A 27,258-nucleotide genomic window follows, 5' to 3' on the forward strand; every position below is an offset into this window, starting at 1 on the left:
TATGCCCAAATTTGGCCATGGGAAGAGCCAGCCTGAGCCACAGCCCATTGCTTGTCAGGGCACGCAGGGCACAGCTCTGCTCTGCCCAAAGCGTCCCCATTGTCCCTCCTGGAGGGCACTCACTGCACTCCCGTTCCTGCAGCTCACAGGAGGCACCACGGCCTGGCTGACTCACGTGTGACTGGCCATGACCTTGAATGATCCCGGGCACATCAGCAGAACCATCAGATGCTTTTCCAGCAAGGTGTATTTGGCAATAGATGTCTCACCTGGGCCAAACCAGGTGTGGTGGCAGCACCTGCTCCCTGCAGAGCTCTCCAGGCTGGGGCAAGGGAGGGCTGCAGGAGGGGAGGGATGAAGTGAGTGGAGACAGGCAAGGCTGTGCAGGCTCAGGGCTGAATCCTGGCCGCAGCAGAGGGGCGAGGAGGCGGATAGTTCACTGTATTCCCTGCGGAGCCCCAAGAGCCAGGAGAGGCTGGGCTGGTTCCAGAGCCAGGGAGATGATGGGAATGCTCTGTGGTGGGTCACGCTGGGGGTGGTCCTGGGGACCCCCTGGTGGAGCCACAGGGGTCGAGGCAGCGCAGTGAGCCAGGGGCTGTGGCTGCCATCTGCTGGGGACAGCTGCGGGTCACCAGCTCCTGCAGACAGCCCGCGCTGATTCTGACATTTGGTTCTCATCTTCGTGAATCACTTCAATGTTTCAAACATACCTTTGACCCACTTGAGCACATAAGAACAACAATTAGCACCAGCACCTTATTAAACCCAGCAGTGCTCCCTCTGATGCTTGGTAAAGCCTCTGACCGTGTGGCCAAAGCCATTACATTGCAATGCAACATCTAATCCCTGGGGAGCTGAGAGAGGAGTCTTTAAAAACCACAGAACTTCTGTGAAATGCAAAGCTTTGAGCCATGAAGCTGCTGAGGAGCCCCACACTCCAGAGATAGATGGGTTCCCACGCAGTTAGAGGTCAAGGTAAGAGCGCTCTGATGATTTTAAACTTCCCTGTGAAAGCATTTGTTTATTTTTACTTGCCTTCTGAAGTCATATGAATATATTCAAATACTGGAAATGAAGAGAAGCTTTCTGTGCTAGCATGCACACACAGTCCTTGGATGCTGCTGCTGCTTCTCCCAGCTCTGCAGGGCAGCTCTCCTCTGCCACTGCACCCTCAGACCTCTCTGAAACACAGAGCCACTGCCTACAGGTTTGTCCTGACACTGGTGTTATCCTGTGTTTGATAGGTTAAAGAAGAAACTCCTCTGATTTCTTCTGCCTACACGTTCTCGCTTCACAGGGAAACAGAAAAATTGCTGCTATTGCTGTAATAATAATAATAGTTATGTAATAACTATATTTATGTGATGGATTTATGTGATATAATAGTTACAATTGTGTGATGGTCTGGGGGGATTTGCTATTAATTTAAATTGAACATTTGCTGTTAAAATTGTTGTGTATTTTTAGTTGCTGTTATATTTTGCCAGCTCGAATTTCTGGTTAATTTTAAACACGTACAGATACCCTGGCCAGCACAACCTGTCTCCTCCTCTGGCTCTCCTGAGCCACTTCTTCCAGTGATAGGGGGTTTGTGTTGGCTTCAGTCCTCAGATTTCTAAAGATCCCTCTGACCTGAAGTTCTGTTGTTCAGCAGAGCCCAAGTCTCCCATTGCTGCATGGTAGCTGTGGGTGCTGAGGAGGAAGCAGCTGTGCCAGAGCCTGACCTGGGATTTCACCTGCTTAAGCCAGGCTTGTGTGGGCAATATAAAGTGAGTTTGTTTTCTGAATAGATCTCAGTGATGAATTGCATGCTTACACTGAGGCTGCCAAGTTCTTACTTAAGTGGAGCTCAAGCAGTAGCCTCAAGGTTCCAGGAAGATTAATGTCTTTATCTAGATTTATTTATATACCTAGATATACCTGTATCTATATCTAATCTATATCTCTCTCTCATCCTCCATCTCTATCTAATCTATATGTACATCTGTATCTATCTGAAAAAATTAAAGTCCTGTCAGAATCCATGAGCTTTCTGGCATAGGGAAGCATGCAGAGCTGGGTGTCTGTAGACAGTAATTTCTACCCACCTTTAGCATGAAATCTGAAGGGAAGAGTAGCCCCCTCCCTGCAAGCTCTGCACCTTTCCCTCTGAGTCCCCATCTTCCCTCCAGCAGACTTGCACAGGAATAGAAATTTGTCCCCTTCAAATATTGCCATGACAACTAAGAGGAATTCTCCCAAGCATTCCTACCATTCCTACCAACAGCAAAGGCAAAAGGTGGGGATGATTGCATAAGATGTGTCTAGATAAGGCAAGGCTCAGGCATTCTATTTTCATTTTTTTTTAATGAAAGTATCACTTGGTCCAAGGCACTTCCCGAGGCAGGGAGTTGAATCACTTTCCACAGAAGGCATGAGACAGAGGGCTGGTGATTGAAGCACTGACACACTTCTGCAGAGTGTGGCCAGAAACTATTTCAAATGAAGCCACGTTTGGCCATCACCAACAGTTGCAAAGATAATTCCTCTGGGAAATAATTAATCAGCCTTGGTAAACAAGTAAAGCCAGGCTTATTGTCAGCCCTGCAGAGGGAATACAGGGTAATGCTGAAGCCTTTGACCTCTGCTGTGTCTCCACAGCCCCTCAGAGCCTCTGCAGGACTGCTCCTCTGCCCAGCCCCTGGGACCCTGAGCCCCGATGGCTCCCTGGAGGCTGCCCCTGCTCGCCATGGCTCTGCTGTGGGGCTGCCTGCTGCCCTCCTCCTCCTCGTCCCCCAGCACAGGTAAAGGCCAGCAGGCTCTTGTGTCACTGCTTGTGTTCGTTGGGTCCTTTGGGGGCTTTGTCCTTCAGCCAGAGCTGCTCTTCTCTGTGTGTGCATTGCTGTGTGAGTGCTGGCTCATAAACATGCAGTCCATGGTGTAAATATGTGGTGTGTTTAGTGGCTTTTTCTGAGTGGATTTGAAAGGAGAAGAGACTGCCTTTGGTGTTTGATAGAGAGTTAGCAAATAGAAACACTGCTACAAATGCTCCTGAGCATGGTCCCAGACAGACAGACAGACTGTGCTGGGTGTAAGAAACACAAGGCTTATTTGTACTTGGACAGTAATGCTTCTACGGGAACACTGCTCTGCAAGCTGTCATTCATGGCCATGGCACTTCGAGCACCCTTTCTTTGCTGCACTGCACCTGCTGGCTCTTCTGGCAGCTGGCATCTGCACCCAGAGAGACGCTGAGCAGGTCTGGCTCTCCCTGATGGAAGCAGTGCATGGTGCAGGGCTGAGAACATGCCCAGGAGGCCACTGAGAGGCTGCCTGTCCTGCCAGCCAGCATGCACAGAAAGCTGCCACAACCCCTGTTGGAATAAATCAGACAAGGCTCCATTTTCTTCATGTGGGAAAAGCCAAATCTTTATTCACATAAGTTATTTTATACAGTTTTTACAGACCTCATGTGCAACATCTATTGGCTGATACTTTTCTTACTACTCCATTTATTGGTCAGAAGATGATTTGTGTGTGCTTGCTAAGGTTCAGGTGTTTACATTTTTCTTTTGTGGGTTCTCATGATACAGATCTAATGTTTATGCAGGTGAACTTATTTTTCACCCAAGAATAGGTTGTTATGTTAACAAACTATTCATACCAAGATTGTTTTCACACGGGAAGTTGCAAAGTACTAGCTGCACTTAGAAGAAATGACAGGCCAGCTATCAATCCTGATTTTATGAGGCTTTTATTTTATAGTTTTACCTGTCTATGATGCCATTGATGCCGCTCTGAGCAAAGCCTGCTGCCTTTGAATTGGGCTCCAGAAAACATGAGTGTCCCCTCCACCTCTCTGAGCAGCACAGGGAAGGGCAGACATAAAGAGGGGACATTTGGGGGACACCTGGCAGGCTGCTGCTTTTCCACTGGCAAAATAGGTGGGAAATTGCAAATTCCACCTGCATCTCAGAGGGCGTGGAGTGGACAGAGGTGGTGAGGGGCAGCTGGGGACAGGCAGGGATTTGTCACCTGTGAAAATCCCCCTGAGGTTCTCCCGATGGGGAGACTCCTAAAAAGTTCTGTGCCAGGATTGAGAAACAAACGGGAGGTTTGGTTTTTTCAGTCTTCAGGTTGTTTATTTTTTCTCTTATCAACAGTTCAGCATGATGTCTGCACACCAGACTTAGCACACAAAGAGAAAGGCACCAAAAGTCACAAGACACACAGGTTCAAGGTCTTTTAAAACTATTTAGTCCAATTAACTCTTAGACTGTCTTTTATTTCTACCTTTCCCACAATAACTAATTATTTGTCTGTTAACACAACATCTGCATTGGGGCTCTTTCCAACCAATCCCCCTGTGCCACCAACACTGCAGAAAATGGAGCAGATGAAGAGCAAGAAGGAGATCAGACAACACCCAAAATCCTCCATCTTGTCTCCTATCTACCTCCAAACTAAAAACCCAAAACTCAAAGTTTTTCACCCTGTGATGAACTACACCACAATCTGTTTCACACACTCATAGATTCCAATTCATCCCAAAGCCTTGGAAGCGTTCTCCATGGGTGAAGGTTGAAAGCAGTGTTCTCCTGGGGGTCAGGGCATCTCAGGACAGGCAGAGGAACATTCCCTGAGTTCCAGCAGTCTCCAGAGCAGGGGTGCTGGTGGCAGCGAGGGCTGTGGCTGTCCCACAGCCAGCCCAGCACTGCCTGACTCACCACCACAAACATCCTCAGGGGGAGAAGCTGTTAGTTTGGTTTTCTCCAAGAAACATCCAGGAGCAGATTTCCTTCAAGACTGTGTGGTGAAATAGAGCATTTCCAATCCCGTGTTCTGTGTGAGTGATGGGGATGTGAGTGAGACTGGTAATGTATTATTATGAAAATGAGAAACTGCAGGAGGCAGTGCTGACATTTAAAAACAATAAATCCCAGAATGCAAGCACCATCCCAAAGAGAAGCTTTTCTGTTCCCTCTGAAATCCAGTCAAAAAGTTTTTGCAAGAATTGCTGTTTACAATTACAATTGTTTTGAAAAAATACTTCTGTTTTGCTCAAGATATAAATAAATTTCAGAGCATTCTCCTACCCAGACAGAAATTCCAGTTCTGACCAATCTAATCCTCTCCTGACAGCTTATCATGACAAAGGCCAGCAGCTTTTTGCTTCCTTGTTTTTTCCTTGTGAAGTTCAGCATCTATACACTCAGGAGGAGCCTCCCAAGCCCTTGGTCCAGTATCATCCTAAATGCATCTCCTACTTCACCATCTAATGCAGTAACAAATCTCCCACATTCTGGGAACAGTGGGATTTTCAAACTGCTGCCTGGAGTGTGTTTTATTTGGGAAAATTTCTGTAGAAGAAACAAATCCTCCAGCAATATACCCTGCAAACTTTCTAGGGAGCACATTAAAGCTGGATTTATGTCACCATCTTCCACTGAAAAATATCCTTATGGTCTGCTTTCACAATGGATTTATTAAAAGAATAAAAGAATAAAAAAGGTGTAAATCCTGATGAAGACATGAAAAAGGTGTTAGAGAAGTGATCTGGAGGCCAGACTCAAAGGGAGAATGGTGGTAATTCTGGACTGGCACTGCCAGGACATGGGCTCCAAATTCCTGTGAAATTAAGTGTATCATGCAATGATTATGTAGAAAGCAAATGGATAATCTCACCTCTAGACAGTGGAGAAAAATGACTTTTGATGTTGACAAAAATTGGCTTTGTTTCAGCTAATAAAACTGAGCAGCCAAACAGTGTTTGGCTCCATATAGAGCTGGACCTTTAGGACACATTTTAGGATGGAATTCATCCACACTTCCTTATTTATTGACACATACCAGCACCTTAAAATACCTTTATAAAAACCAGATCAGCTGTAAAGACGCATTTTTGTATAGCTGATAGATGTCCAAAATAAGAATTATTCTAATTCTCTGCTTTTTACTTTTTTCCTGCTTCTTTCCCCCAATAATCTTTAATACACTTGAAATGAATATTTAAAGCAATATGGGTGATTTATGTCTATTAAGGCAAAGGAATATAAATCCCCCTGACAGCACACTTTGATCTGCCATGCTGTGTTGGTGGATGTGCTGAACACAATGTTTGCAGAGATAAGTGTCCTGAAGGTTGGTAAATACCAGGGGTTGAAGGTAAGCAAATACAGCACATGAAAGGTCATCCCAGGGCAGCAGTTTTGCTTAAAACATCTTGAAAAAGGGTGTGAAAAAGTGGCCTTCTGTGTGCTTTTTCAATGATCCTTGAGTGCTTTCTCTGAGCACCAGCAAAACCTGTTTTTTGGTGGGCAGGGCAGAGCTGGTGTGTGTTTGTTGAACAGCCAGGGCTGCAGCACTTCCCTCCACATCCAGCAGCTGCATTTCAACAATTCATAGCAAAGTATCACACTGACTGTTTCATGGCTGCTTTGGGGTTGTTTTCTCCACTTTGAGTCTGTGTTTCACCCTCTGCTTTGTCTTTAATGCAGTTGCTCCTCCACAAGGCCTGCAGATCACTGACCCCGGGCTCCTGGGCTCCCTGGATGTGGAGTGGAAGCCTCCTCCCCATGCCCAGACCTTCCAGGAGTGCACAGTAAAATACAAGCTTGAATATCACAGCGCTGGGGATAGAGACTGGAAGGTAAGGCAAAGCATGAATTAATCCTCCCAAACCAGGGCTGTTGTTCTGCCTTTCCTTCCTGCACAGATTTATGCCTACATTTTGAGCAGGAGTGGAACCAAAGCTGTTCCAGTTTTCCATGAGAAACCAGACTGGTTCAGTAGTTTGAATGGGAATGTGCCTTGAAATGTAACAGCAGCAGCAGCCAGGGAAGGGTTTCTTTCTCTCACAGGGCTGGGTGTTTGCTGCCCAGAATAATAACATTCCTCATTGTAAAAGGAAAAAATATTTACAGTTTTCTAAAGCATCTTTATGGGGCTTGAGCTGAAACAACAGATCCTTAGGGATGCAGACTGATGAACAAATAAAAGTTAAATTTCATTAATTATCCTAATGCTCTAAAATTCCCCCTATCCAGAACTGTGTTTCTAATTGCCATTTACTTCTCATTTTTAGAAGTGGTTGACTCTAACTCAGCTCTTTGATAAAGTTGTCAGTCATCTCTCATTGATGTGTAGCAGGGCAGCAGCAGGCACAGCACAGGAAGGGTTGTTGGAATATATTTTGTGAGTGCTTAGAAGATGAAAGCTGCTGCAGGGTTGGGAAGGTAAATGGAATGGGGAGAGGAGAAACCCAGCAGTGGGGGCTGTTTGGTTGGCACAAGGTACTGAGGAACACATGAAAAATATGCTGAGGACCTCCCTCAACAACCCAAAACACAGATTGAAATCCTGAAAGAAAAAGGGATTTTTTGCACAATCCTAAAGCAGGAGAGCTAGAGGGCTTGTCAGCTTAAGAGACCAGGGAGAGAGAAGGAGCCCTCAGTCAGGCTGGCAGTGCTGCAGCCCAGCTCCCTGCTGGAACAAGTCACTGCTTCACCTGCCTGGGGCAGCAAAGCCAGGGCTGCTGGGCTGTGCTCAGCCCCCACAGAAATGGGGTCAGGCTCATCCCAGAGGAGCCTGCAGAGGGGAAAATCCTGTTTCAGCTACAGATTGCAATTGTAAGGGCATGGAAAGGGGCTCCTGGACCTGGTACTGGCCACAGTGCACCTCATGCTCCCAGCTGTGCAGCAGTGCAGAGCCCTCCAGGGTGATTGTAACGGCAATTTAAAGGAAAACCATATGCAGTTTCAAAAAAAAAAAATCTGAATTCCTGAAGTCATGAGTAATAAAAGTTTCTTATATGAGGCAGATGTACAGAGTAGGGCAAAATCACCTCTGACACCTTGCCAAAATGTTGACCTCAGATAAGGTCACAAAGAACAGTCAGGCTGAAGAAAATCCATTGGACATCAGCAGAAGCAAACATGACTGGTCTCTGTTAGAAATACCCGGCTCACCAGAGCTCTCACACCTGGGCTGTGCCACTGCTGTGCCCACTGCAGCACACAGATGCATTTTATGGCACAGATGCCTTTTATGGCACAGATGCATTTAGGGCACGTTATCTCTGTCCTACATGAGCTGACACAACGCTTTGTCTCATCATTTGTTGTAGACCTTGTCAACTTTGTTGTCCTTGCATAAAGTGAAGGGGAGTAAGTCTGAGGGGAAAATAAACAGAAAAACCTTCAAAGGGGATGCTCAGAAAGTCCCCCAAAGGCTAAGCCAGGTGGGACACTGTGGTGGGTGAGGCTGTGCTGCACTGCCCCACTGCTGGTTCACCCTTTCAGGGGCTGCTTGCACTTCCCACAGGAACCAGCCTTACAAGACTCATTGTTCTTTCTGTTTCTCATTATTTCACACCATAAAAAAATGCCTTTAATGTGGATTTGTGGTGGTATCCTCCTGAGGCTGGCTGCAGTGCTCCTTGCTGCTGGGGTCCCATTAATCAGCCTGCTCTGCCCTGTCCTGGCTGGGTCCTCTGGGGTGAAGGGACTCACAGCCAGCAAGGCTGGGCACAGCCTTGAATTAAAGCTGGGGGAACCCTGGGCAAGGGAGGCAGGACAGAAATATAAAGAGACAATAAAGCACACAAATTTGCAGCTGGAGCAAGAGCAAGGGTACCTAATTCTGCAGCCCACTTAGTGACAGAAGAGGTGCTTAAAAAAATCTGTCTTTCAACCAGGTTATTTTTACTAGGAAGCTAAAACTCAGAGTTGGATTTGACCTCAGCAGGACTGCTGAAGTGAGGCTGCAGACACTGCTCAAAGGAAGGTGTACAGATGACGTGGAGGTGCAGAGTGACTGGATTTATGCAACCTTTCAAATCCCACCACAAGGTCAGGAGCAGCCTGTGGTGCCTGCTGCAGTTTGGTGCTTTGCATGAGCCTGTTGCATGAGCCAGTGCTGGCTGGAGGATTCCTGGATGGATAAGTTATTGCAGGGCTTCCTGCTGTTTAAGCCACTAGAGCAGCTCTGCTACCAAAGGCTGTGCTTGTGGTTACTGGATACCTGGAGCTTGTTTCCCTCTGCCCATGCCCAAGCTCTGCTCAGCTGCCCTGCAAGAGCTCCACTGCTGAGTCAAAAGGTCAGTTTAGCATCTTTCTGCTCTAAGGTGGACTGGCTTTTATGAGAAACAGAGCACTTGGCAGTAAAACTAATAATTCTGACTGGCTGCCTTTTTCCCTTTCTTTTCATTTTTTATCTTTCAACTGCAGCATGCAGTTGTTCAAAGGCATAAAACTGTGCTTTTGCTGTGTCTGACTGGTACAGGGCTAAATAGTGGTTATTTCCTTCTCATTTGACAGGAAAACTTGAATCAGAGGTCCAGAATTTCAAGTGCATCTACCATGACTGGGAATACCTGAAGTGCACCTGGCAGCCAGGTCTCCTCACACCTCGTGGTGTGCATTATGGGCTGTATTATTGGTATGTAACAGCAAAATGGGAAAACAGCCAGGCAGCAATCAAGTGAACCACTCAGAGTACAAAAATGCCACAGGAAATATGTTTTTATAGCTGGCAGTGCTATTGCCCGGTTCACCCAGAATGAGCCAAAATAATGTCCCAAGCAACACATGGCTTCTAGCAAGAAAACACCAAATCCTTTCTTACTTTCTCAAATCAGGCCCATGCTGATCTTTGCCAGGAAATGTCTTCTCACTTCCTCCTTTCCTTTTATTCATCCCCAGGAGGTGTTTTCTGCTTGTTGTTCACGATAAAGACTTGTGTTTTCTCTTTGCTAAACACACCTGGGTAGTTCTGGCGGCACATTCCCCATGATCACAGTGCATATATCTCAATTGGACAGGATTTAGCACAAGGCTACCAAGCTCAGTGAACCCTAGACACAGAGTGGAGCTTCTCAGCAACTTAGAGTTTTTACTGTTCAAATATATTTTCATAGCCTCAGCACATCCCATACAAGCAAACACGCTGCCACAAGGTAATAATAATACATAATTCTCAGCTGTTTCTTTTAAACTGGTGCCTAAATTCTGTTCTGCAGGAAAAACATAGCTAGAATTAGTGGCTTGGGACAAAGTAAATACTGTATTTGTGCTTCAGCTCCTATGATATTATGGAAAGGATGACTTAGGCTGGGTTTTGTGCCACTGGGCTATGTGGACAAAAGCATAGCTGCATTTTAGAGAGGTTCCATGGAGTTCTTGGAAATAGTCTTCAAAGGAGAAGCACCAATTCAAAACCATTTTGCTAACTGCAAAGATCTGCTTGAAGGAAACCATGGAAATGCATGATTCATGCCTAAAAGGAAAACAAATACTTAAAAATCCCAACCTTGAGTCAATTGCCTTCAATAAAACCAGGCATTTGGATCTGGGTCCCATTTTATCACAAGATTGGGTGGACACCACAGCATCCTTTGATCCCTGTGAGCAAATTTTTATAGTACTAGAACATGAAGTTTTTCCCCCAAACATAATGTGCTGTGCAAGGAGACTTTCATTAGGTCTGGAGTACAGGGGCCAAATTCATAATTTATAAGTCCATAAATTCAGCCCTGTTGTGAGGGCACAAAGCGGCAGGAATCTTGAAAGGCAATATGAGGCACCAGTCAGTATTTCCAGGATGCAGCCAGCAGCTCAGCTTTGGGGAGTGGCCCCCAAAGTCAGGAGGGACAGGGTTGTGGCTGCACATCAAGTAACAAACAGCAAACCCCTTCCTAGCAAACCCTGAGTTTCCACGCGCCCATGGAGAGCCATGGGAACCACCTGCAGTCAGCCAGAGCAGCTCAGAAGCACTCAGTACATCCATGGCACACATCTCCTGCCTAAAAACACTTCAGTTTGGTTTGGGATGGGACCTTTCTGCAACTCCAGAGTCCGTGGCTGATGGTGCAGGAAGGGCCCTAGAGGAACAGGACTGTCTCCATGAGTAGAGGCCAGATCCTTCCCCAACTCCTGTCACACACTGGCATCTCTTGTGCTCCAGGAATGGGCTTGGGGAGAGCCTGGCACAGCCTAAAAACCAACCTGAGAAGCTGTCTGTGCCTGTTGATTTGGGTTTTTTCTCTTCTCCCCACTTGTGCCATAGCAGGAGTGCAGGTGACTGACCCACCGTGCTGTACTTTGGACAAAGGCTGGGATATGGGCAATACCTGAGGCTTAGGTCCAATCTCATAAAAACCATCTTACTAAGCAGTAATTTGCTTTGGTTCTTCTTTGTATTTCCCTGCCAGGTACGAGGGGCTGGAGCAGGCGGCGCAGTGTGCTCAGTACATCCAGGAGCACGGGCTGAACTTGGGCTGTGTGCTGCACAACCTCAGCCAGGCAGAGTACCGGGATCTGCGCATCTGTGTCAATGGCTCGGCAGCAGCCACTCAGCTCCGGCCGCTGTACAGCACCCTGCGCCTGCACAACCTCGGTGAGGCTGCCAGGGGAGCAACTGGGGACCCTGCTGGCCACCACCACACAGCCCAGGGCCACTGCCTGTGTTAGGGCTCTCCATTCAATGTGTGCTTTTGGAGCTGGGTGGTTGGAATGTGTGCATTTCCCCAAGGGAAGGGCTGTGGCATGTGCCAAGCAGGATTTCAGCTTCCAGGAGTGTTTGCAGGCAAGCAACACCACCCAGCACAGCCCTGGAGGTCAGTGGGTGCCTCGAGGTGCTGCATTTGGACAGCTCAGGACACAACTGGCCTGCTGGGCATGTGGCAGAGCAGCTATGGGGTTTTGGCTCTAGCAGCACAGTCAAAGAGATATCTTCATTTACGCCTGCTGGGATTGAAACCACTGCTGCAGTCTTTGCAAGCACAGGAGAGAACTCTGGGCTCTGCTGTTCAAACCAAGCTAAGGTCTGGGCTGAGCTGAGTGCAAGATGTGATGGGATCTGTCAGAGATGGATTTAAACCCGTGACAGACAGGGAAAGGGAGCAGAGCACAGCATGATGTGCAAACATTACATGTACTCCGTGTTTATTACGGTGTATATTTATTAAACCGTGCTGGTGCATTTGCCTACACGCCAGAAGGACAAATAGCCAATAGTCCAGCTGAGCCGCTGGGCTAAGGAGCAGGATTTCTGAATTCAATTAGTGCTGCCACGTGCTTCGTGTGTGGCTCTGGGTATGGACATGAATCAGAGCCTTTTCTAGGATGCAGAGCAGGCAGGGAACGTGCCGGGCAGGGAATGTGCCGGGCACAGCGCTCACACCCCGCACCTCCAAACCCCTGCCCCGCAGCCCAGAGCAGGGACCCCGGCCTTGCTGTGTATCAAGTTAAAATAAAAAACACACACCCTCCAGACTCGGTGACACCCTGCTCCTCCAGCGGGGTGGCTGAGAGCCAGGAGCGCTCAGAAATCCACCAGCGGGGACAGGGACTGAGGCAGGCGGGGATCAAGTGCAGCCTTTCGGCCAGGAGCTGTCCCAGCCCCTGCTGACCCTCTCTCTGTCTCTCTCTCCCCTCAGCACAGCCCTCGGCCCCGGAGCAGCTGCAGCTGTCGGTGTCCGCAGCCCAGGAGCTGACCCAGCCCCTGCTGACCCTCTCTCTCTCTCTCTCTCCCCTCAGCACAGCCCTCGTCATGATTCCTATTCCACCCCATTTCGGTCTCACGGATTGATATTTAGATTAAAGAGATAAACACAGCCAAAGAGCACTGGGCCCTGACAGAAAGACGAGGACTTCAGATCTGTCAATCATGCCTGGTAACTCCCTCCTCCCCTTCCCTTTATTAGGGTGTGGGTTACCCCGGCGGGGATCGCGGCCGCACCGCACACGCTCCTCCTTAACCCCCTGACCTGCAGCTGCCGTTCTGCTGGAGCAGGAACGGAGCCCAGCAGGAGACTCCAAGAGAGCGTTTCCTCCTGCCTGCTATCTCAGAAATCTGCCGTCGAGGAAATTTAAAGGTCGCTGCGGTTTGTTTCCCTGAATAGGGTGACATAACTTGGACCTATGAAACTATAATTCTAATCTCTCAAAAGGAGTGGCCTGGGACAGAATATATATTTTATGCATGGTGCTTTTTCCTTGTATGTTATCCAGGTTCAGTTTGGAGGCAAAACCAAAAAGGGCTGATTAATCATAGGGGACATCTCTTTTTTAATTGCTGTATTCCACTCATGAGTCTACTTAGGTAATTAAAAGAAAGACTCCATAAATTAACAGGCATAAATGACAACATACATGATGACACCTCCAGAAAGTATTTTCAGTGGATTTGTCTTCATAGTCATGTTATTTGCATTAGCTTGTACAAAACTATTGTGAAATCATTCAAAACTGCCAAAATATAATCCAAAGGTTTACAGAGCCTGGACAATGTGCAGGAACATCAGGCCACACCAGACAGATCTTGGTGGTGGCACATTTCTTGACATTTCTTTCTGTTTTGTTTCTCAGTTTGTTTCAACCCAAACGGAGACTGCTGTAACAATTTCCAGAGCAAACCAAAGCCACATTTCATGTGTTCGTGTCAGGGGGAGAACAAACATTTTCTGTGCAGACCAAGGCTTCTGGAGTGAATGGACACAGGATTGTTTCTCTGGTATGGAACTCAAAATAAATTGTGTTTCTTTTATATGGTTTATAAAAACCTGCTTGGGTGCAAGTGCTGATGGCTGCCCAGGGGATCTGCTGATGTTCAGCCCTGCAGGTTGGCTGCTGGCGTAGTTCCACCTTCAGCCTGCTCCAGCACAGCCATTCCTGCAGCTTTGCAGCTCCAGTGCACTTAGCAGGCAAGCCCCAATATTAAATAAATATTAATGCTTCTGCAGCAGCACCTTTCCCTGCTGCACGGAGACAGTGGGATGGAGGAGTGGCTGCTGAGCAAGAGAGGGCACAGGATACTTGCAGTCCCTGCACAGGGCATCCTCCTGGCCATCCTGCACCATAGAGCAGCTTCTCTGAGCCCTGTAGGCTCTCTTGGGCTGTCCTGGTGTGCACTGGCTCTGCTGCAAGCTGCAGAAGGCAGGGGAGAGGCACAAAGCAGTGACTGCATCAATGTGCCAGAGATATAATACCCTGAAGGAGGATGTGAGCCCACCCGGTAACATATACCTGTAACAAACAAACAAACAAATAAATAAAAACATGTAGGGTAACATGGACAAGATGAGTTTGTGTCTGAGCCCAAGCTTTGTAGGAGGTAATATAATCCATTCTAACATCTTCTTATTTCCTGCCATTTATCTTTGCAGTGCCCAGAAAAGAGGACAAGCAGCTATTTATTCTCATTCCAGTCATCCTGAGTTTGTCAATTAGCCTCATAATATTTATGTTGATTGGCCAGTGCAAGAAAAGGTAAGCACCAAGGATGCCTGTCCAAGCAATGTGGGGTTTTTTTTTGGTATCTGTAACTATTTATACTGTAGAGCTGTAACTGAAATATCACATTAAATGTCTAAGGGCCAAACATTAATAGATGCTCTAAGATTGGACAGCAAACAAGAGTTCATTTTCAGTAAACAACCCTCCTGAGTGTGTCTGTTTCTGATATGAAATGCCCCTACAGCAACCCATAAACTCACTGCAGAGACTCAAATACTGCTCATAAGAGCTCAGACTGCTTCTGTTAAATGCAGCAGTTGCTTGCATGCACAGCAGCATAAATAAAGCTATTATCATGCCCCAAACCACTCAAGAGCAGAGATTTGTCCTAGCTGTGTTATAGCAGTGCCATTTTAATGGGCTAAATCCTCATTCTTTTGGCACTTTCATCCCGGCTGTTTACATTCATGTCAGTGATGGCATGAGGGGAAAGCAGATGAGTGGATGAATTTGTCTGGTTTTATTCACGATGATTTCTTCAGGTCTGAGAGAACTGATGCCCCAGTACTGATAACTATTTTCTTTTCCTGATGGTTATCTAGCATAAGCAAGCAGGAAGCTTCTCTAATAAGCCTTTTAAGGTATCACTCATGAGGGAGCACTGGCTCTAGAAAGACCCTTGGTGTGGTTGCCAGAGATGAACTGACACCTGTTTGCAGTCCCAGACTCACACCCCTTCATCTTTGCTGTGCATCTGCCTTCCAAATGTTTTGGTTTGTGAAATTTGAACAAACTGTAGATGTTAGTGAGAAATCTGTGGAAAGCAAATGCTTCCTGCATTGCCACTGGGATGCTGGAGCATGTCCTCAGCTCTCTGAGGGAATAACAGCCTGTGTCCTTTTCAGATCCCCAGCAGGAAAGCCATTGCACACATCTGTGGGATTCTAACTGCCTGTGCCTGCTGCGCTGCTGGTGTTTGGTGGGCTGCTCATGGAACCATCCCAAGGACAGCCCAGGAGCCCTGAGCTTTCTGCAGCCCATGTGGATCTTCCCTGCCTGCTGCCAGTTGTGGGGGCAGCTGTTACAATCCCAGTCCTTAACGGGCCCAGGAAAACTGGAGGGGCTTGAACGGACTGCAGGAAAACTGGAAGAGATCTAACCTGCCTCTGAAGCAGAGTGTTTCTGATACCAGGACAAGGGAGAAAAAGAGGCAGTGGAAACTGCCATGAATAAAGATAACGTGTTCTTCTGTGGGCTTGTTTGGGTTTTTTCTTTTGTGAGGACTCCAGAAATCTGTCAGCAGGACACACACACTGAAGGGCAGCAGCTCATACACAATGCTACACGTGTGCAAATGCTACATAATGCTACACCTGCATCCAGCCCCTGTGCCCACCTTGTTCTCACCTGATCTTCCCTTTTCCCACTCAGCCTGCTGAGAGCATCTAAATGCTGAACAGGAGCTACCTGAGATATCCATTTCATCAGCTGATATGCCTTATCTGCTGAAAAGCTCAGGTGCAGAGGCCTTGAGAGAAACTTTTCCTCTGAAGAGGAATGACCACAGCTACTGCAAAGGACAGATGATTCAGAGGAGACGTGAGGGTCACTCCAGCAAATGTGACATGGGAATTTCTCTAGGAACTGGACATTGGCACTAGAATTCAGTGAAGCACACCTGATGTTTCTCATGTAGTCAGGTGATGAAATTGCTGACTGATTTTTTAGGAATCATTCCCTATGATGATGATAATATAAAAAAAATTTAAAAAGCATCACTGGATGAGATACCCTTTTCCAAGCCCATTCTGGGGTTTTTTGCTTGAAGAACTAACCAAGGCAAACACAGGAGTTTAGTGTGGTTTCATTTCATCAAAGCAACCCTGAAAATGTATTTTCTTGAAGGAGCATTTATTCAAACTGGGAATTTCTAATGAACAGTGGAAGCTCAGAGAGAAAATCAAGTTTGTGTCAATCAGTTATGTAAAGAGCCATACTAATCCAATCAGAAACAAAACAACACAGCAAGTGTTGTTGGATGCAAGCAGTTGGATGTCTTACACATCCAACTGCAAAATTATTCAATCACTATCAGCTGCTTCCACTGCTAAATGGGAAACAGCCCAGTGTAATTTGGGGAGCAACCTAAGGAGGAAAGAACCAGAGGAAAAAAAAGGTCAATGCAGGAACTGAAGCAGAAATGAAGTTTCATGGCTGTTGTAATTCTGCTGAGACACAGCCTTTGTCTCTGCTGTCTCCTGGGCAGCCACCACAGGACGGCTTTACTTTGAAAAACACCTGTGAGCATGCACTGGGTGTGGATTTTCAGAACTGCCACCAGGCCTCTGATGTTCTGCCAGACCCTTAAACTGTTAAAATACCTACTAAAAACACGTCAGTGTGTTGTGAATGTCCCCAAGGGAAGAAGTAGGGCAGGCAGCCAAGCCCAGCCTGTTGTCCTGGGTACATCTGGTGCAATCTCACCTACTTTACCAGGTGGGAATGCTGGGCAAGGCATTTGGATTGGGGCAAATACAGCAGCAGCCCCAGCTTGCTGGATGGGTTTAAACTGGGCTGAAGCCTCTAGTCCAGTTTTACCCAAAACAAAGTAAGAAGGGAAGAAGAATTAAAGTGCATGGGTGCAAGAAAGAGAGAGCAAAGGAAAGGCTGTTGTACCTCCACAGCTAGAACTCACCCCAAAAAAGATCAGAGCTATTTCAGTAACCACGGAATATAAAAGTTAGGCTGAAGCCTGCCTAGAAACCTGCCTAGTAACAGAGTGATAAATTAAGTACATCTACTTATGGTATCTGTATGCTGCAGCTTCACAGGAACATTTAGGTGAGGAAAGCTGGGCTTGGCCCCAGTGCAGGGCTCCCTGCTCCCCAGAATCATCCCTGCAGAGGGTCCTCACTGCATCAGCAGCAAACAGCTCCCTCCTGCTTTCTCACAGTCACATCTGCAGCATTTGCAAAATCCAGCCCTAATAGATGGCACTGCCTTCCTAACACCCTGAACCTCGCTAGGATTTCAGCAGTGGTTTTTTATCCTGTGTTTATAGAATTACACCAAAGTATTTCTTTCACACAGTTGTCTCATGAGAGTGTTTTAATTCATTTGCTGTAGTTCATAATTAATATTTTTAGTAAAGCACTTTCAAAATCCCTCCTTTGGCGTGCTCTGCTCTTATTGTTCCCAGCTCATGTCTGGCTTCCACGTATTTTTGCCAACTAAGCTCCACATGTTTGGTGAGACATGTCTTTGTCTTTGCATACCCATGAGTTTAGAGTCTTCTTTCTGTCTTTGACTGATAAAGTCTTAGAGCCATTTGTTGAAGAATAAACCCAACTTTTCCTACCCAGCTTTTTTCTCCCTAGAGAATGTCAATACTTGTCACACATACAAAAGCACGATCCTGTGCATGCTGCAGGGAAATGCAAAATCCTTTTAGTCTGTCATATTCTAGCTGCTTTTGGGAAGTAGCAAAACAGGGAAGAGGAACACCAAGGTCTTTGAACTCAAAACTCACCCTTCTTCTCTCACTGAGGTATATTTTCAAGCTGCCAGCAAGAGAATAATTTGAAAATCAGCTTACATTCTGTTTCCTCACATCCATCCTCATATTTTTTAATTTTTCTGAGTGGCCTCTCAGTACAAGTACTTCAACCAGTATAACATGACACAAAGCAAGGCTGACATAGGAACATAGGAATTGACACCTGAACATGAGGAAGAACTTCTTTACTGTGAGGGGGACAGAGCACTGGAACAGGCTGCCCTGAGAGGTTGTGGAGTCTCCTCTGGAGATATTCAATAGCTGTCTGGACACAATCCTGACTAAAGAGCACTTGGGGACCCTGCATGAGAGGGGCTTGAACAAGATGAGCTCCAGTGTTCCCTCCCAGACTTACCCACTCTGCGATCTCTCAGGAACCCTTTACTCCTCCTGCACTTGAGGAATGAAAAGGTGGGTGTTGGATCTCACCAGCTGAGGCATCTCTGCTGAAATTTTCCATCTTGTACAGGTGCTAGAAATCCCATGGCCACTGGGTGTCAGCCTCTGTGCTTGGATGCCGAGGACATGAAAGCAGGTGCAGCATTGTGCCGCCAGAATTTGGTATTTAGTGCACGAAAATGAAACAGAAGGGATAATGTCTCTGTCACCATAAGGAAAAGGAGTCTTGTTCTTTCTGTCCTGAGAAGCAGAGAAGTGTCACAGCTTTGCTCCATCATTCAGCTCTGGTGTGACCAAGGTGTAACCTTACCTTGTGCCTCGTGCCCATGGCCCAGTGCTGCTCCTCTGACCAGATCTGGGTTCCCCAGGGCATGTGCCAGCCAAAACCAGCCCCTGCCACTGCTCTCCCCCATGCTCGTGCCACTAAGCACTCACAGAAAGGTCCCATCAGCCCAAACTGGTCTGACTGTGCCCTGCTGTGTGTCCCTGCCTCACTGGCAGCAGCTCCTGCACCCCTGAGCCACTGCAGGCATCTTGGAAGGACAACACAGCCCTTCTGGCTGCAGCTTCTCCATGCCAAAGCTTTGGGGCTGCAGCAGCTAATGATTTAATCTGAAATCTAAAGAGCTTCACAGACCATGGCAGGTTTGCAGCTCACTGCCTTGTGTGGCATTTGTACATTTGAGAGCATTGTCACCCTCTTTATTTCTATGTAGAAGCTAAATTTTCTCAGGAGGATCTCTGGTTTTCACAGCTTCAAGGCAAGCAAATACAGCTGATGCATGTGCTTGACAGAACAATTTGAGGCAACATATTGTGGCTGAGCTGTCTGAACAGCTGAAATGGCTCTGCAAACTGTCTGTGTCAAGATACCCTTCCCAGAGCACAGAGAGATAAAACAACCAGCTGAAAAACGACACACCACAAGGCTTAGCCCCAAACTGAGGATTCACGTCCCTGCTGCCATCCTGGGCTGCTTGCCTCCTGTGTGGATCTGCATCCAGACACAACACGGGACTGCTACATCCAGGAAATAAAATGCCATTTCAGCAAGTCTCACACTATCAGACAGATCACAAAAAAAAAAATTAAAATATTAAACGTGTCTGATATTTCCTTTCTTGATGGGTCTGCCCAGGAAACAATCTCAGTGTTTGAGTGGGTCTCAGCCCGGGGAGGGCTGAGCCTGGGTCCTTCCTTAGGCTGGGAGGATGGATGAGCATGGTGGCAGTGCTGCTGTGGTCCCCAGGACAGCCTGCACAGCACCTCTGACTTCTCTGAGATGCCACATGAGGTTGCACTGCCTTGCCTTTGATGGAAGCTGTGAAAGGTTCCTGCAGCTGCAGTGAGGGGGTTTGACCCACGGCCATCAGCGATCATCCACAAAGGATGGGTTTTGTTTCCTTGCCTGGGAAGCTGTGAATGGAGGTGACAAAGGCATGCCACACCTTCGGTGTGCTTGGAGGTCACACTTCGCCAAAGCACCAGCGACTCCCAGGAGTTATTTTCATTTGGGAAAAAAAAAAAAAAGTACTTAATATCAGGGGGTTTTTTTTGCAAACCAGAGAACACCTTCCTTTAATGCTATCTAGATATCATTGGGATTTATAAACAAACCAAGAGTGGCAGAACACTCTTCACTGTAATTGATGCAGTAATGGAGGAAACATGCATAGCAAACAGACATGCAGAGCCTGATATCCCTAGGACTTAGAGCCTCCCTCCAAGGCTGCTCTTGGCCATGTCACCCACCCCAAGCACCCTTCCTGCATGGCCATGGCACGCTGGTGACAGCAAGCAGATGCCGACAGCGTGTTAAACCACTCAGAGCAACAGCTGTCCTGCAGGAGACACAAACTGCAGCAGCACACACAGATGTGAAGCTGCTGTAAACTTTAACAAATGCAACCAGGCAGTGGTCTAACATGTAGGTGAGTGTAACATGACATGGTTACAGAAAATTTACACAGGAGAAGGAAAGAAAGACAACAGACACAGGATCCCATCCTGTCTCTAGGTACCCAAACATCCTTTGTACCTCCACAGGGTCTGACTGCAGAGCCAGGGCTGCCCAGGGAGCCTGGGAGAGTCATGGTGCCACCAAGAGGTCCTCACCTGATGCATGAAGCCCAGAAGAGAATAGTCCTTGCCTTTTATCTAATGATGTTCCAGCTCTTACCTGTTGAAATGGAAATATGTCTCAACCTTTGGGACTCTCAAATTGATCTTGGCAGGTAGTTGCCCAGAACTTTGTACCCATGATGCCAACTTGTTTAGAAACACTCATGCTGAGAAAACAATAATGTTGTTGCCTGCCAGGTTCAGCACAGTTCACTTTTAACAACAGAGAGCTTAAAAGGCCAACAGCACAATTGACTTCACTGAAGAAAAAGCATGGAGTTCCTGGCTACAGCAACAAAGAAAAGTGTTTTTAAAAAGCCAGGCAGTGCAGGCACAAAGCAAGCTTAGTCCTGAGAGTTTCTCAGCAGTGTTTGCTTAACCACAGCAGCTGAAGGCAGCCCAAAAGGACATTACCTCAATGCTGTTGCTCTCCTGAGCAGACTCCAGCAACACCAAATGTCCATGGAAATGCTGTTGTATAAAACAAACTACGCTTCTGTGACTGCATACAGCCAGGCTTGGGCTAGCCAAGCTGGTTGATTCTGGATGCTTCTGAGAATGCAAACGAAATATTGCTTCACAGAACTTGGGGCTGGCCCAGGGCTGGGAACATTCAGCCTTTGCCATGCCTTGACTTCATGCTGTCCTGCGTGCGGGAGTTGCACTGACTTGGCACGGCCTCTCCTGCCTTCCTCCAAAACTGAAGCATTTTTCGTGGCTTTGCTAGGACTTGGAAGGGCCATAGCCCAAAAATAGCGTTCTCTCTTTGGGATGTTTGTTCCTCCCACACTCTGGGAGGTGTCTCTGGGGCGGTGCTGCTGTGCAGATGGCTGGCTTGGTGCCTGAGCTCTGCCAAACCAGAGGATGAAGACAAATGGGCTCACCTGGGCCCTCCTGCTGTGCCTGTGGGATAAATCCCTGTGTGAATGCAAGAGCTGAGCCCTCAATAAACATTTCAGTTCCTGTTACTGCTGCCTCACCAGGAAATACTGTCCGAATGGGAATACCCCACTTGTTGGAAGCCTGCTTCTAATTCCTACTTTATTTCCACCCTTTCTGTATATCAATGCCTTCCTCTAGCTTAAATAGCTCCTCTCTCTCCCCTTATCTCCTGATGGAGAGCTTTTTTTACCCATCTTTGGCTGCTAGGAGGAAAAAGCCAAGGTTTCTGCTCCCTTGTCATAAGAGGCCCTCCCTGGCCTTGTGTCCCCACACGGTGCTACCACCAGGGCTGTGGCTCAGGCCCAATACACAGTCCCACCTATTCTCTAAACAAACACAGCAACTGCCTACAGACCAACAGGGAAGAACCACGTTCATTTACCCTCAAGGGGTAAAGGAAATCCACCAGTCCTGCCCCTGGTGTGCTGCACAGTCAGAGCTCGTCCCTGCACTTTGCTGAAGGCCAGCACAGCACAGCCTGGGCAGGATCTGAGCAGCTTTCTCCTCAGAACACCCAGGGAAGGTACAAGAGAGAACAAATGCTCACTTGAGGGTTGTCCCACCCATGCTCCAGCCTTGTGGCTGTGATGCCTCAGGTTTTAGCTTTTATATTTTTCAGATTCTGTGCTGCTTTAGTGTGTGGTCTGGGCTTCATATCAGGGGATGGTGAGCTCTCTTCAGAGTAGGGAGACAAAACAATTCCTTCTCTAGCTGGGGACCAAGGACAAATGATCCAAATCTCTGGCCCAAGAGCACAAACAACATGGACTGAAGAGAGAAAACCAAGAAGGTTTTATTGGTTCCTAACCTAAATCTATAATTGGACAATTAACACCAATATGGAAATGGACCAGAACTGATAAAAGTGAGAGACCCTGTGACCAGTCATCTATTTTGTGACCATTTTGGGTCCATCTTGGGTATAGCCCTGGCTGGGCTCTTGCAATGCCCAAGGTGGATCCATTGAGGCCTTTTAATAAATCCCTACTTTATTCTTACTGTGGCCAGTCTCTATTCTAGGTCAGCCTTCACAAGGCATCAGCTGTGCTGCAAAAAGAAAAGGTGGGGAGCACTAATTTGCCATGGCTTCACAGGAGAGGCACTGAGATGTGAGAAGACATGGAGGGACATGAACCACTGGTGCCTGCAGGGCAGGAACCCCCAACATCCCTGAGATCTCTGCTGGGCAATTGCTCTTACCTGTTGCTGTGGGCAGTGTCATGATGTTTGGGAAGGCTCCATAGGAGAGGCACTGAAATCTTCCTCCCCAAATGTCACAGAAGAGCTGTTCTAGCTGTCAGTCAGGGAAAAGGACCCTGATTAAAATCTTCGGTGTCTTTGATGAGCATCCATCTCTGGCTCCCACCTGTCCTTCTGCAGGAGGAGACACCAACATCAGCAGCACACACAGATGTAAAGCTCTTTCAAATTTTAACAAATGTAACCAGGCAGTGGTCTTACAGGCACTAGTTTTCAGATTTTTTTGTGTGTGTGTATCTGAAATTTTAATCACTCAAAATGCCACAATTAGATCCCATTAATCATATACATTGGATAATCTGGCTGTATTTTAATTAAACATTAATTTATCCAATTTATACAATTCAAGCACAGGAAAATTCAGAACAGCAGATTTAACATGCCCCTTTGTGGTGCTGCATGATTCATTTTTCAAGTCACCTAAGTGTTGGTACCAACTAAAGTCACAAAGCAGCTACCATTGTCCCAGGAAACTGCTGAGGAAATTGCATTTATCTGCAATCTCCAAAAGGAGATCTTTGGGTTTTGGGGAAGCAGAACATAAGACAACATTAATGAGATGTAATACAGAGGAAGGGTTGCTCCAGAGTCTCAATTTTCCACAATAATTTGTCACCCATTGCCTGCTGTGAGCAGTCTGTACAATTCTCTGGTTGTCACCACCCCAGAGCCACCAGAGTTATTTGGCCCTTGTCACCAGTAGACACTTCCCCACTTGCCAGGCCCCCATGGGCTCGTGCAACCTTTTGTGTGGTTGGGAAGGGTGGAGTGAATCCTGGGGGGGCTTGGGACACGCTGTGCTGCTCCTGAGACAAAAACCCTCCTGGAGGGACCATGTGGGGGAGCTGCCCAGAGCAGAAACCCTGCTGCTGCCACACTCCCTGCACTGTACCCACACACCCTCCTGCTGTCAGCACAACCTGGCATTTAGGACAGTCTTAAACAATTTTTTTCAGTGTGTAGCTCATGCACTTGACTTCATTAAAGACGTTCTGGTGCGGTTCTTTAATCAGGAGTGTGTGCCTTGTTGCATTGATTGTCTGCAGCGTACAGATCTAAAATCCCTCACCTGAAGCCTCTCCATCTCCATGTTGTTATGGGGTTGCAGCATCCCTGCACAGCTGAGAGGGAATGGCACATCCCATGGATGTTTTCTGACAGCTTGAGCACAGGTTTCAGTGTGTGCAAAAGCAAACAAGCAGAAGACCTGAGACTTACATAAAAACAGAGAGGAGAGAAAAACAGGGGGAGAGACATAACAGATAATAAAAACTTCACAGTTAAAAATGAAAAAAAACCAAAAGCATTTTTTTGGATGGATGCACCCCCACAAACTGCATTATCACTGGAACAGCCCCCATGTGACAATCACACCAGCAGGTATATTTGATCTCCCCATCACAGGTTTCCTCCCCAGCTTTTCAGATACTCCCATTTTTTCGAGGGAAGAATAAAGTGTGATGACATCTGTGGCTCTCTGGGGTCTCTGGGATGTGTGCACACATCTGTCTAGCTCTGTCCTTCTGCTTCACCTCCACAAGGCTTGGTGCTCTTTTGCGTGCCTTTTCCTAGGAAAAAGCCTCTGATGCCTTCTCCGCCCCTGAAATGGAGACAAAGCCAAGTGCAGTTGCTGTCATGTAGCTGTCCTAATGATGCTGTGACACAGGGAGGAAAGCCATCCAAGAGACATCTGCTCCTTTATCACATGATGGGCTCTGCTTTTGGAATGCACAATTTGTCTGCCACAGTATCACACACCCCTCAGCAGCTCAAAGTGAAATGGTGTTTCTGAAGGGCTGATTGTGGTTTGCTTTTCTTAATTAAAAAACATATTTCTTCTCTGGAATTTGTGTCTCTCCATGACTCCAACACCTTAGATGATGACTGGGAAGAGCACCAGGCACCCTCCACACCAGTGATGAAACTCTTCACAGGGCTGTCCAGAAGAAAGGCTCTAAGCATTGACAGGAGTGTCTCTGCAGAGAAAACAGCAAGAACCACACTGTTCACAGTGCTTACTCACACATCACCTCACATTTACATCTCTGAATTATCACTCAGATGAAAACTATTGAAGACTCACAGTTCTTCAGACAATAAAGAGCTGTGCTGAGTGGGATGCCTTAGGACTCCTCAGCACTGGCTCTGAACCTTGTCACCTCCCAAATGCCACAGCCTCTGGGTAGCTGCTCTTATCTTAGCAAGCACAGGATGGGAGGAGCTGTCCTTCTCCTCAAAGCACAGTCTGTGAGTCACACATGGGTCCCCAAAGCCACCACAGCTGATCCAATGGTTCCCCCCCAGACCTGGCTGTGTGGGGCAGCATGGAACAAATGCAGATGAGCAGCTCGGGTCTGGAAGCCAGGCTGCCCAGCCACAGGGTTTGTGCCTGAACCCCACAGCCAGCCTTGCTTCTGACCCTGGGCAGGGAAGACTGCAAGCCCCTAGAGCTCAGGAGGATGCCAGCTCTGACCAGGGCTGTCCCCAGAGCAGATTGCCCAGTTCCAAGGGGATGGTGTGTTTGCTGGGGCACAGCCCCTGTGTGTGTGCTGTCCCATGGGCAGCCTGCCTGCACAGCTCCATCTGGTTTGGGAAACAAAGCAGCCAGCACATCTCAGCCTCCAACCATTTCCAAGGAATGATCTTCACTTCTTCAGTCCAAATTAAAGCAAAACACTGCCACGGACACTATTTGTAAGACAAAACCATACCTGAGCTGGGATTTGAGGACTCACACAAAGCTTCCAGCAGGTGTTCCCACAAGGCAGCCCCAGGCAGGGCTTCTGGAGGCACCACCACAGTTAATGGTTACATCTCAGGAGAAGCAAAGGAGCTGTGGGAACAACCTGACTTTGGTTAAGTTTCAGAAAATTAAATCAGTTCTTCACATTCACATAGTTTAAAAAATTGTGAATTTTAACAGTTGTTCCTGAAAGGGAGCAATTTGAAGAGGGAGAATAGTCTATCACTGCTTTCACATTTAACAAGTTTTGGGGTTGGGAGTGTTGGGACATCTGCTGGCACTAATTCCTGATTAAGCAGCTGTGGGCCATACTTCAAGTATAGATCCTTATCCTCCTTTATGTTGTTGGTTTGGTTTTTTGGACAGGACATATTTTAACATATTTTAGGACATATTTTAACAGATGGGGACAGATGAAAGAGAGGGCATGTTCACTTATTTATTTTCTGATAGATCATGAAAAAAATAAATAATGAAGAATGATTAAACCAACAAACTTTCTTTAATAAATAATAGCAGCATCACAAAACCCTGATGTGAATGACCCAAAGAAAGTTGGGTAGGTGACAGTTTTTAACCATTCAGAGAAATGTTCTCCCCTGCTGGCTGGGAGGAACGCAGGCGCTGTAAGGCAGTCAGTCCCCTTGGCTCTTCATACAGACAAGAGATGGACATCAGAACAGGTCCAGCTGAGGTTGGCATATTTACAGTTCTGGCGCTGAATTTTTTTTAAAAACAGTTATAAAAATTCTGAAAATTCTCTGTTCAATTCTCATTATTTACATCCAAATATAGCAGGTTCCCTTTTTGCCCATACAACAGAACTGGCAAGGGTGAGACATGAAGGCTCCCATGCGAAGACAATGCCTGTGTGAACACTTACACTGAGCTCCAGCTGGAAAATGAGCTATTCACACAACTTACACATGTGCTAGAAGCTACTGTAATTCAACTTATTGCTAAATGCTTTCAAAGTCTGTGGTTGGTTCTGAAAGATATATATATATGTGTGTATATATATAAGTACAAACTCACACGTGTGTATATATATATATACACACACATATACATGCTTGGAAGAGATGTGCTATAAATTCACCCAAAGGGGAAAAAAATTAAATGCACTGTGATTTTTCTGATTTTTCTGTACTTTTTGAGATAATAAAATCTGACTCAAGGTAAAGAGCAGTTGCTGAAGATGCAACTGTGTCTCTGGCTAGTGTTTTTCCTGCTGATTACTTGACCTTTTTGGAGAGGCAAGTGGATTCCCAAGCATTCAAGCCCATGGTGGTATCTGCAGGCTGGCACACCTCTGCTGTCTTCTGCAAGCAGTGAGCTGCACTCTGCACTGGGATACCTCATCTGCCTGCAGGGAAGTACTACGGATTTATCCCAGGAGGGGATGAGGGAGAAAAGATGATCAACTTCAGTGCATCATTCTGGGATCAACCCAGCAGCAGATACAACCCAAATGTTGTGTTTTAGTAGTGGCCTCAGCAAGGTTGTAGCTGCACACAGCCATGCAACAGCACCTCAAGCACTGGCAGAATTTTCCAGTTCTTCCACAAGTTAGTTTTAATGGAATGAACACAGGAAGCTGAGAGTACAAACAATTCATGTAAATAAAATGTGATTTATCCATGCCTAGTGTAAGCTTCTGTGTTCTGACAATTATCTTAGCCAGAGGCCGTCAGTGATGCTAAATGCATCCATGTTAGATGGGCACTGCAGCATCTGTGTAGTAGTTAATGAAGATATAAAAACCTTATGGGTGATATCTGGCATTAGACAATACTCCACATAAGGAAATCTGCATGAGAGGCATCACCCCAGAGGCACAGTGCCAGAAAGACACAGTGCCTTGGAGGGTTTGTGTACACAGGAATGCAGAGGAAAATTAATTCAAATTATACATGGTGTGTATTAAAAAGACATTACTTAAAATACATTCAATCCCAATGTGGATGCTTTCATTAAAGATGTAAGTGGTGTTCATATGATATACTCTAATTTACTTTGGGAGT

The 27,258-nt window shown here is 46.8% G+C and overlaps 1 protein-coding gene across 1 annotated transcript in view; it reads left to right on the plus strand.

The window, feature by feature from the left end:
• Positions 1 to 15,462, plus strand: part of IL13RA2 (interleukin 13 receptor subunit alpha 2) — a 21,708-nt gene extending 6,246 nt beyond the window's left edge. Inside the window, exons 2-10 of the mRNA XM_005419927.2 lie at positions 2,641 to 2,783; positions 6,477 to 6,628; positions 8,675 to 8,828; positions 9,297 to 9,417; positions 11,189 to 11,373; positions 12,416 to 12,525; positions 13,347 to 13,491; positions 14,144 to 14,246; positions 15,119 to 15,462. Coding sequence (XP_005419984.1) covers positions 2,699 to 2,783; positions 6,477 to 6,628; positions 8,675 to 8,828; positions 9,297 to 9,417; positions 11,189 to 11,373; positions 12,416 to 12,525; positions 13,347 to 13,491; positions 14,144 to 14,246; positions 15,119 to 15,161 — 1,098 coding nt within the window. The 5' untranslated portion in view covers positions 2,641 to 2,698 and the 3' untranslated portion in view covers positions 15,162 to 15,462. The remainder of the gene's footprint in view (positions 1 to 2,640; positions 2,784 to 6,476; positions 6,629 to 8,674; positions 8,829 to 9,296; positions 9,418 to 11,188; positions 11,374 to 12,415; positions 12,526 to 13,346; positions 13,492 to 14,143; positions 14,247 to 15,118) is intronic.
• The last annotated feature ends 11,796 nt before the right edge of the window (positions 15,463 to 27,258 follow it).

The sequence above is a fragment of the Geospiza fortis genome, unplaced genomic scaffold (assembly GCF_000277835.1).
Source record: "Geospiza fortis unplaced genomic scaffold, GeoFor_1.0 scaffold157, whole genome shotgun sequence".
Classification (NCBI taxonomy): Eukaryota; Metazoa; Chordata; class Aves; order Passeriformes; family Thraupidae; genus Geospiza; species Geospiza fortis.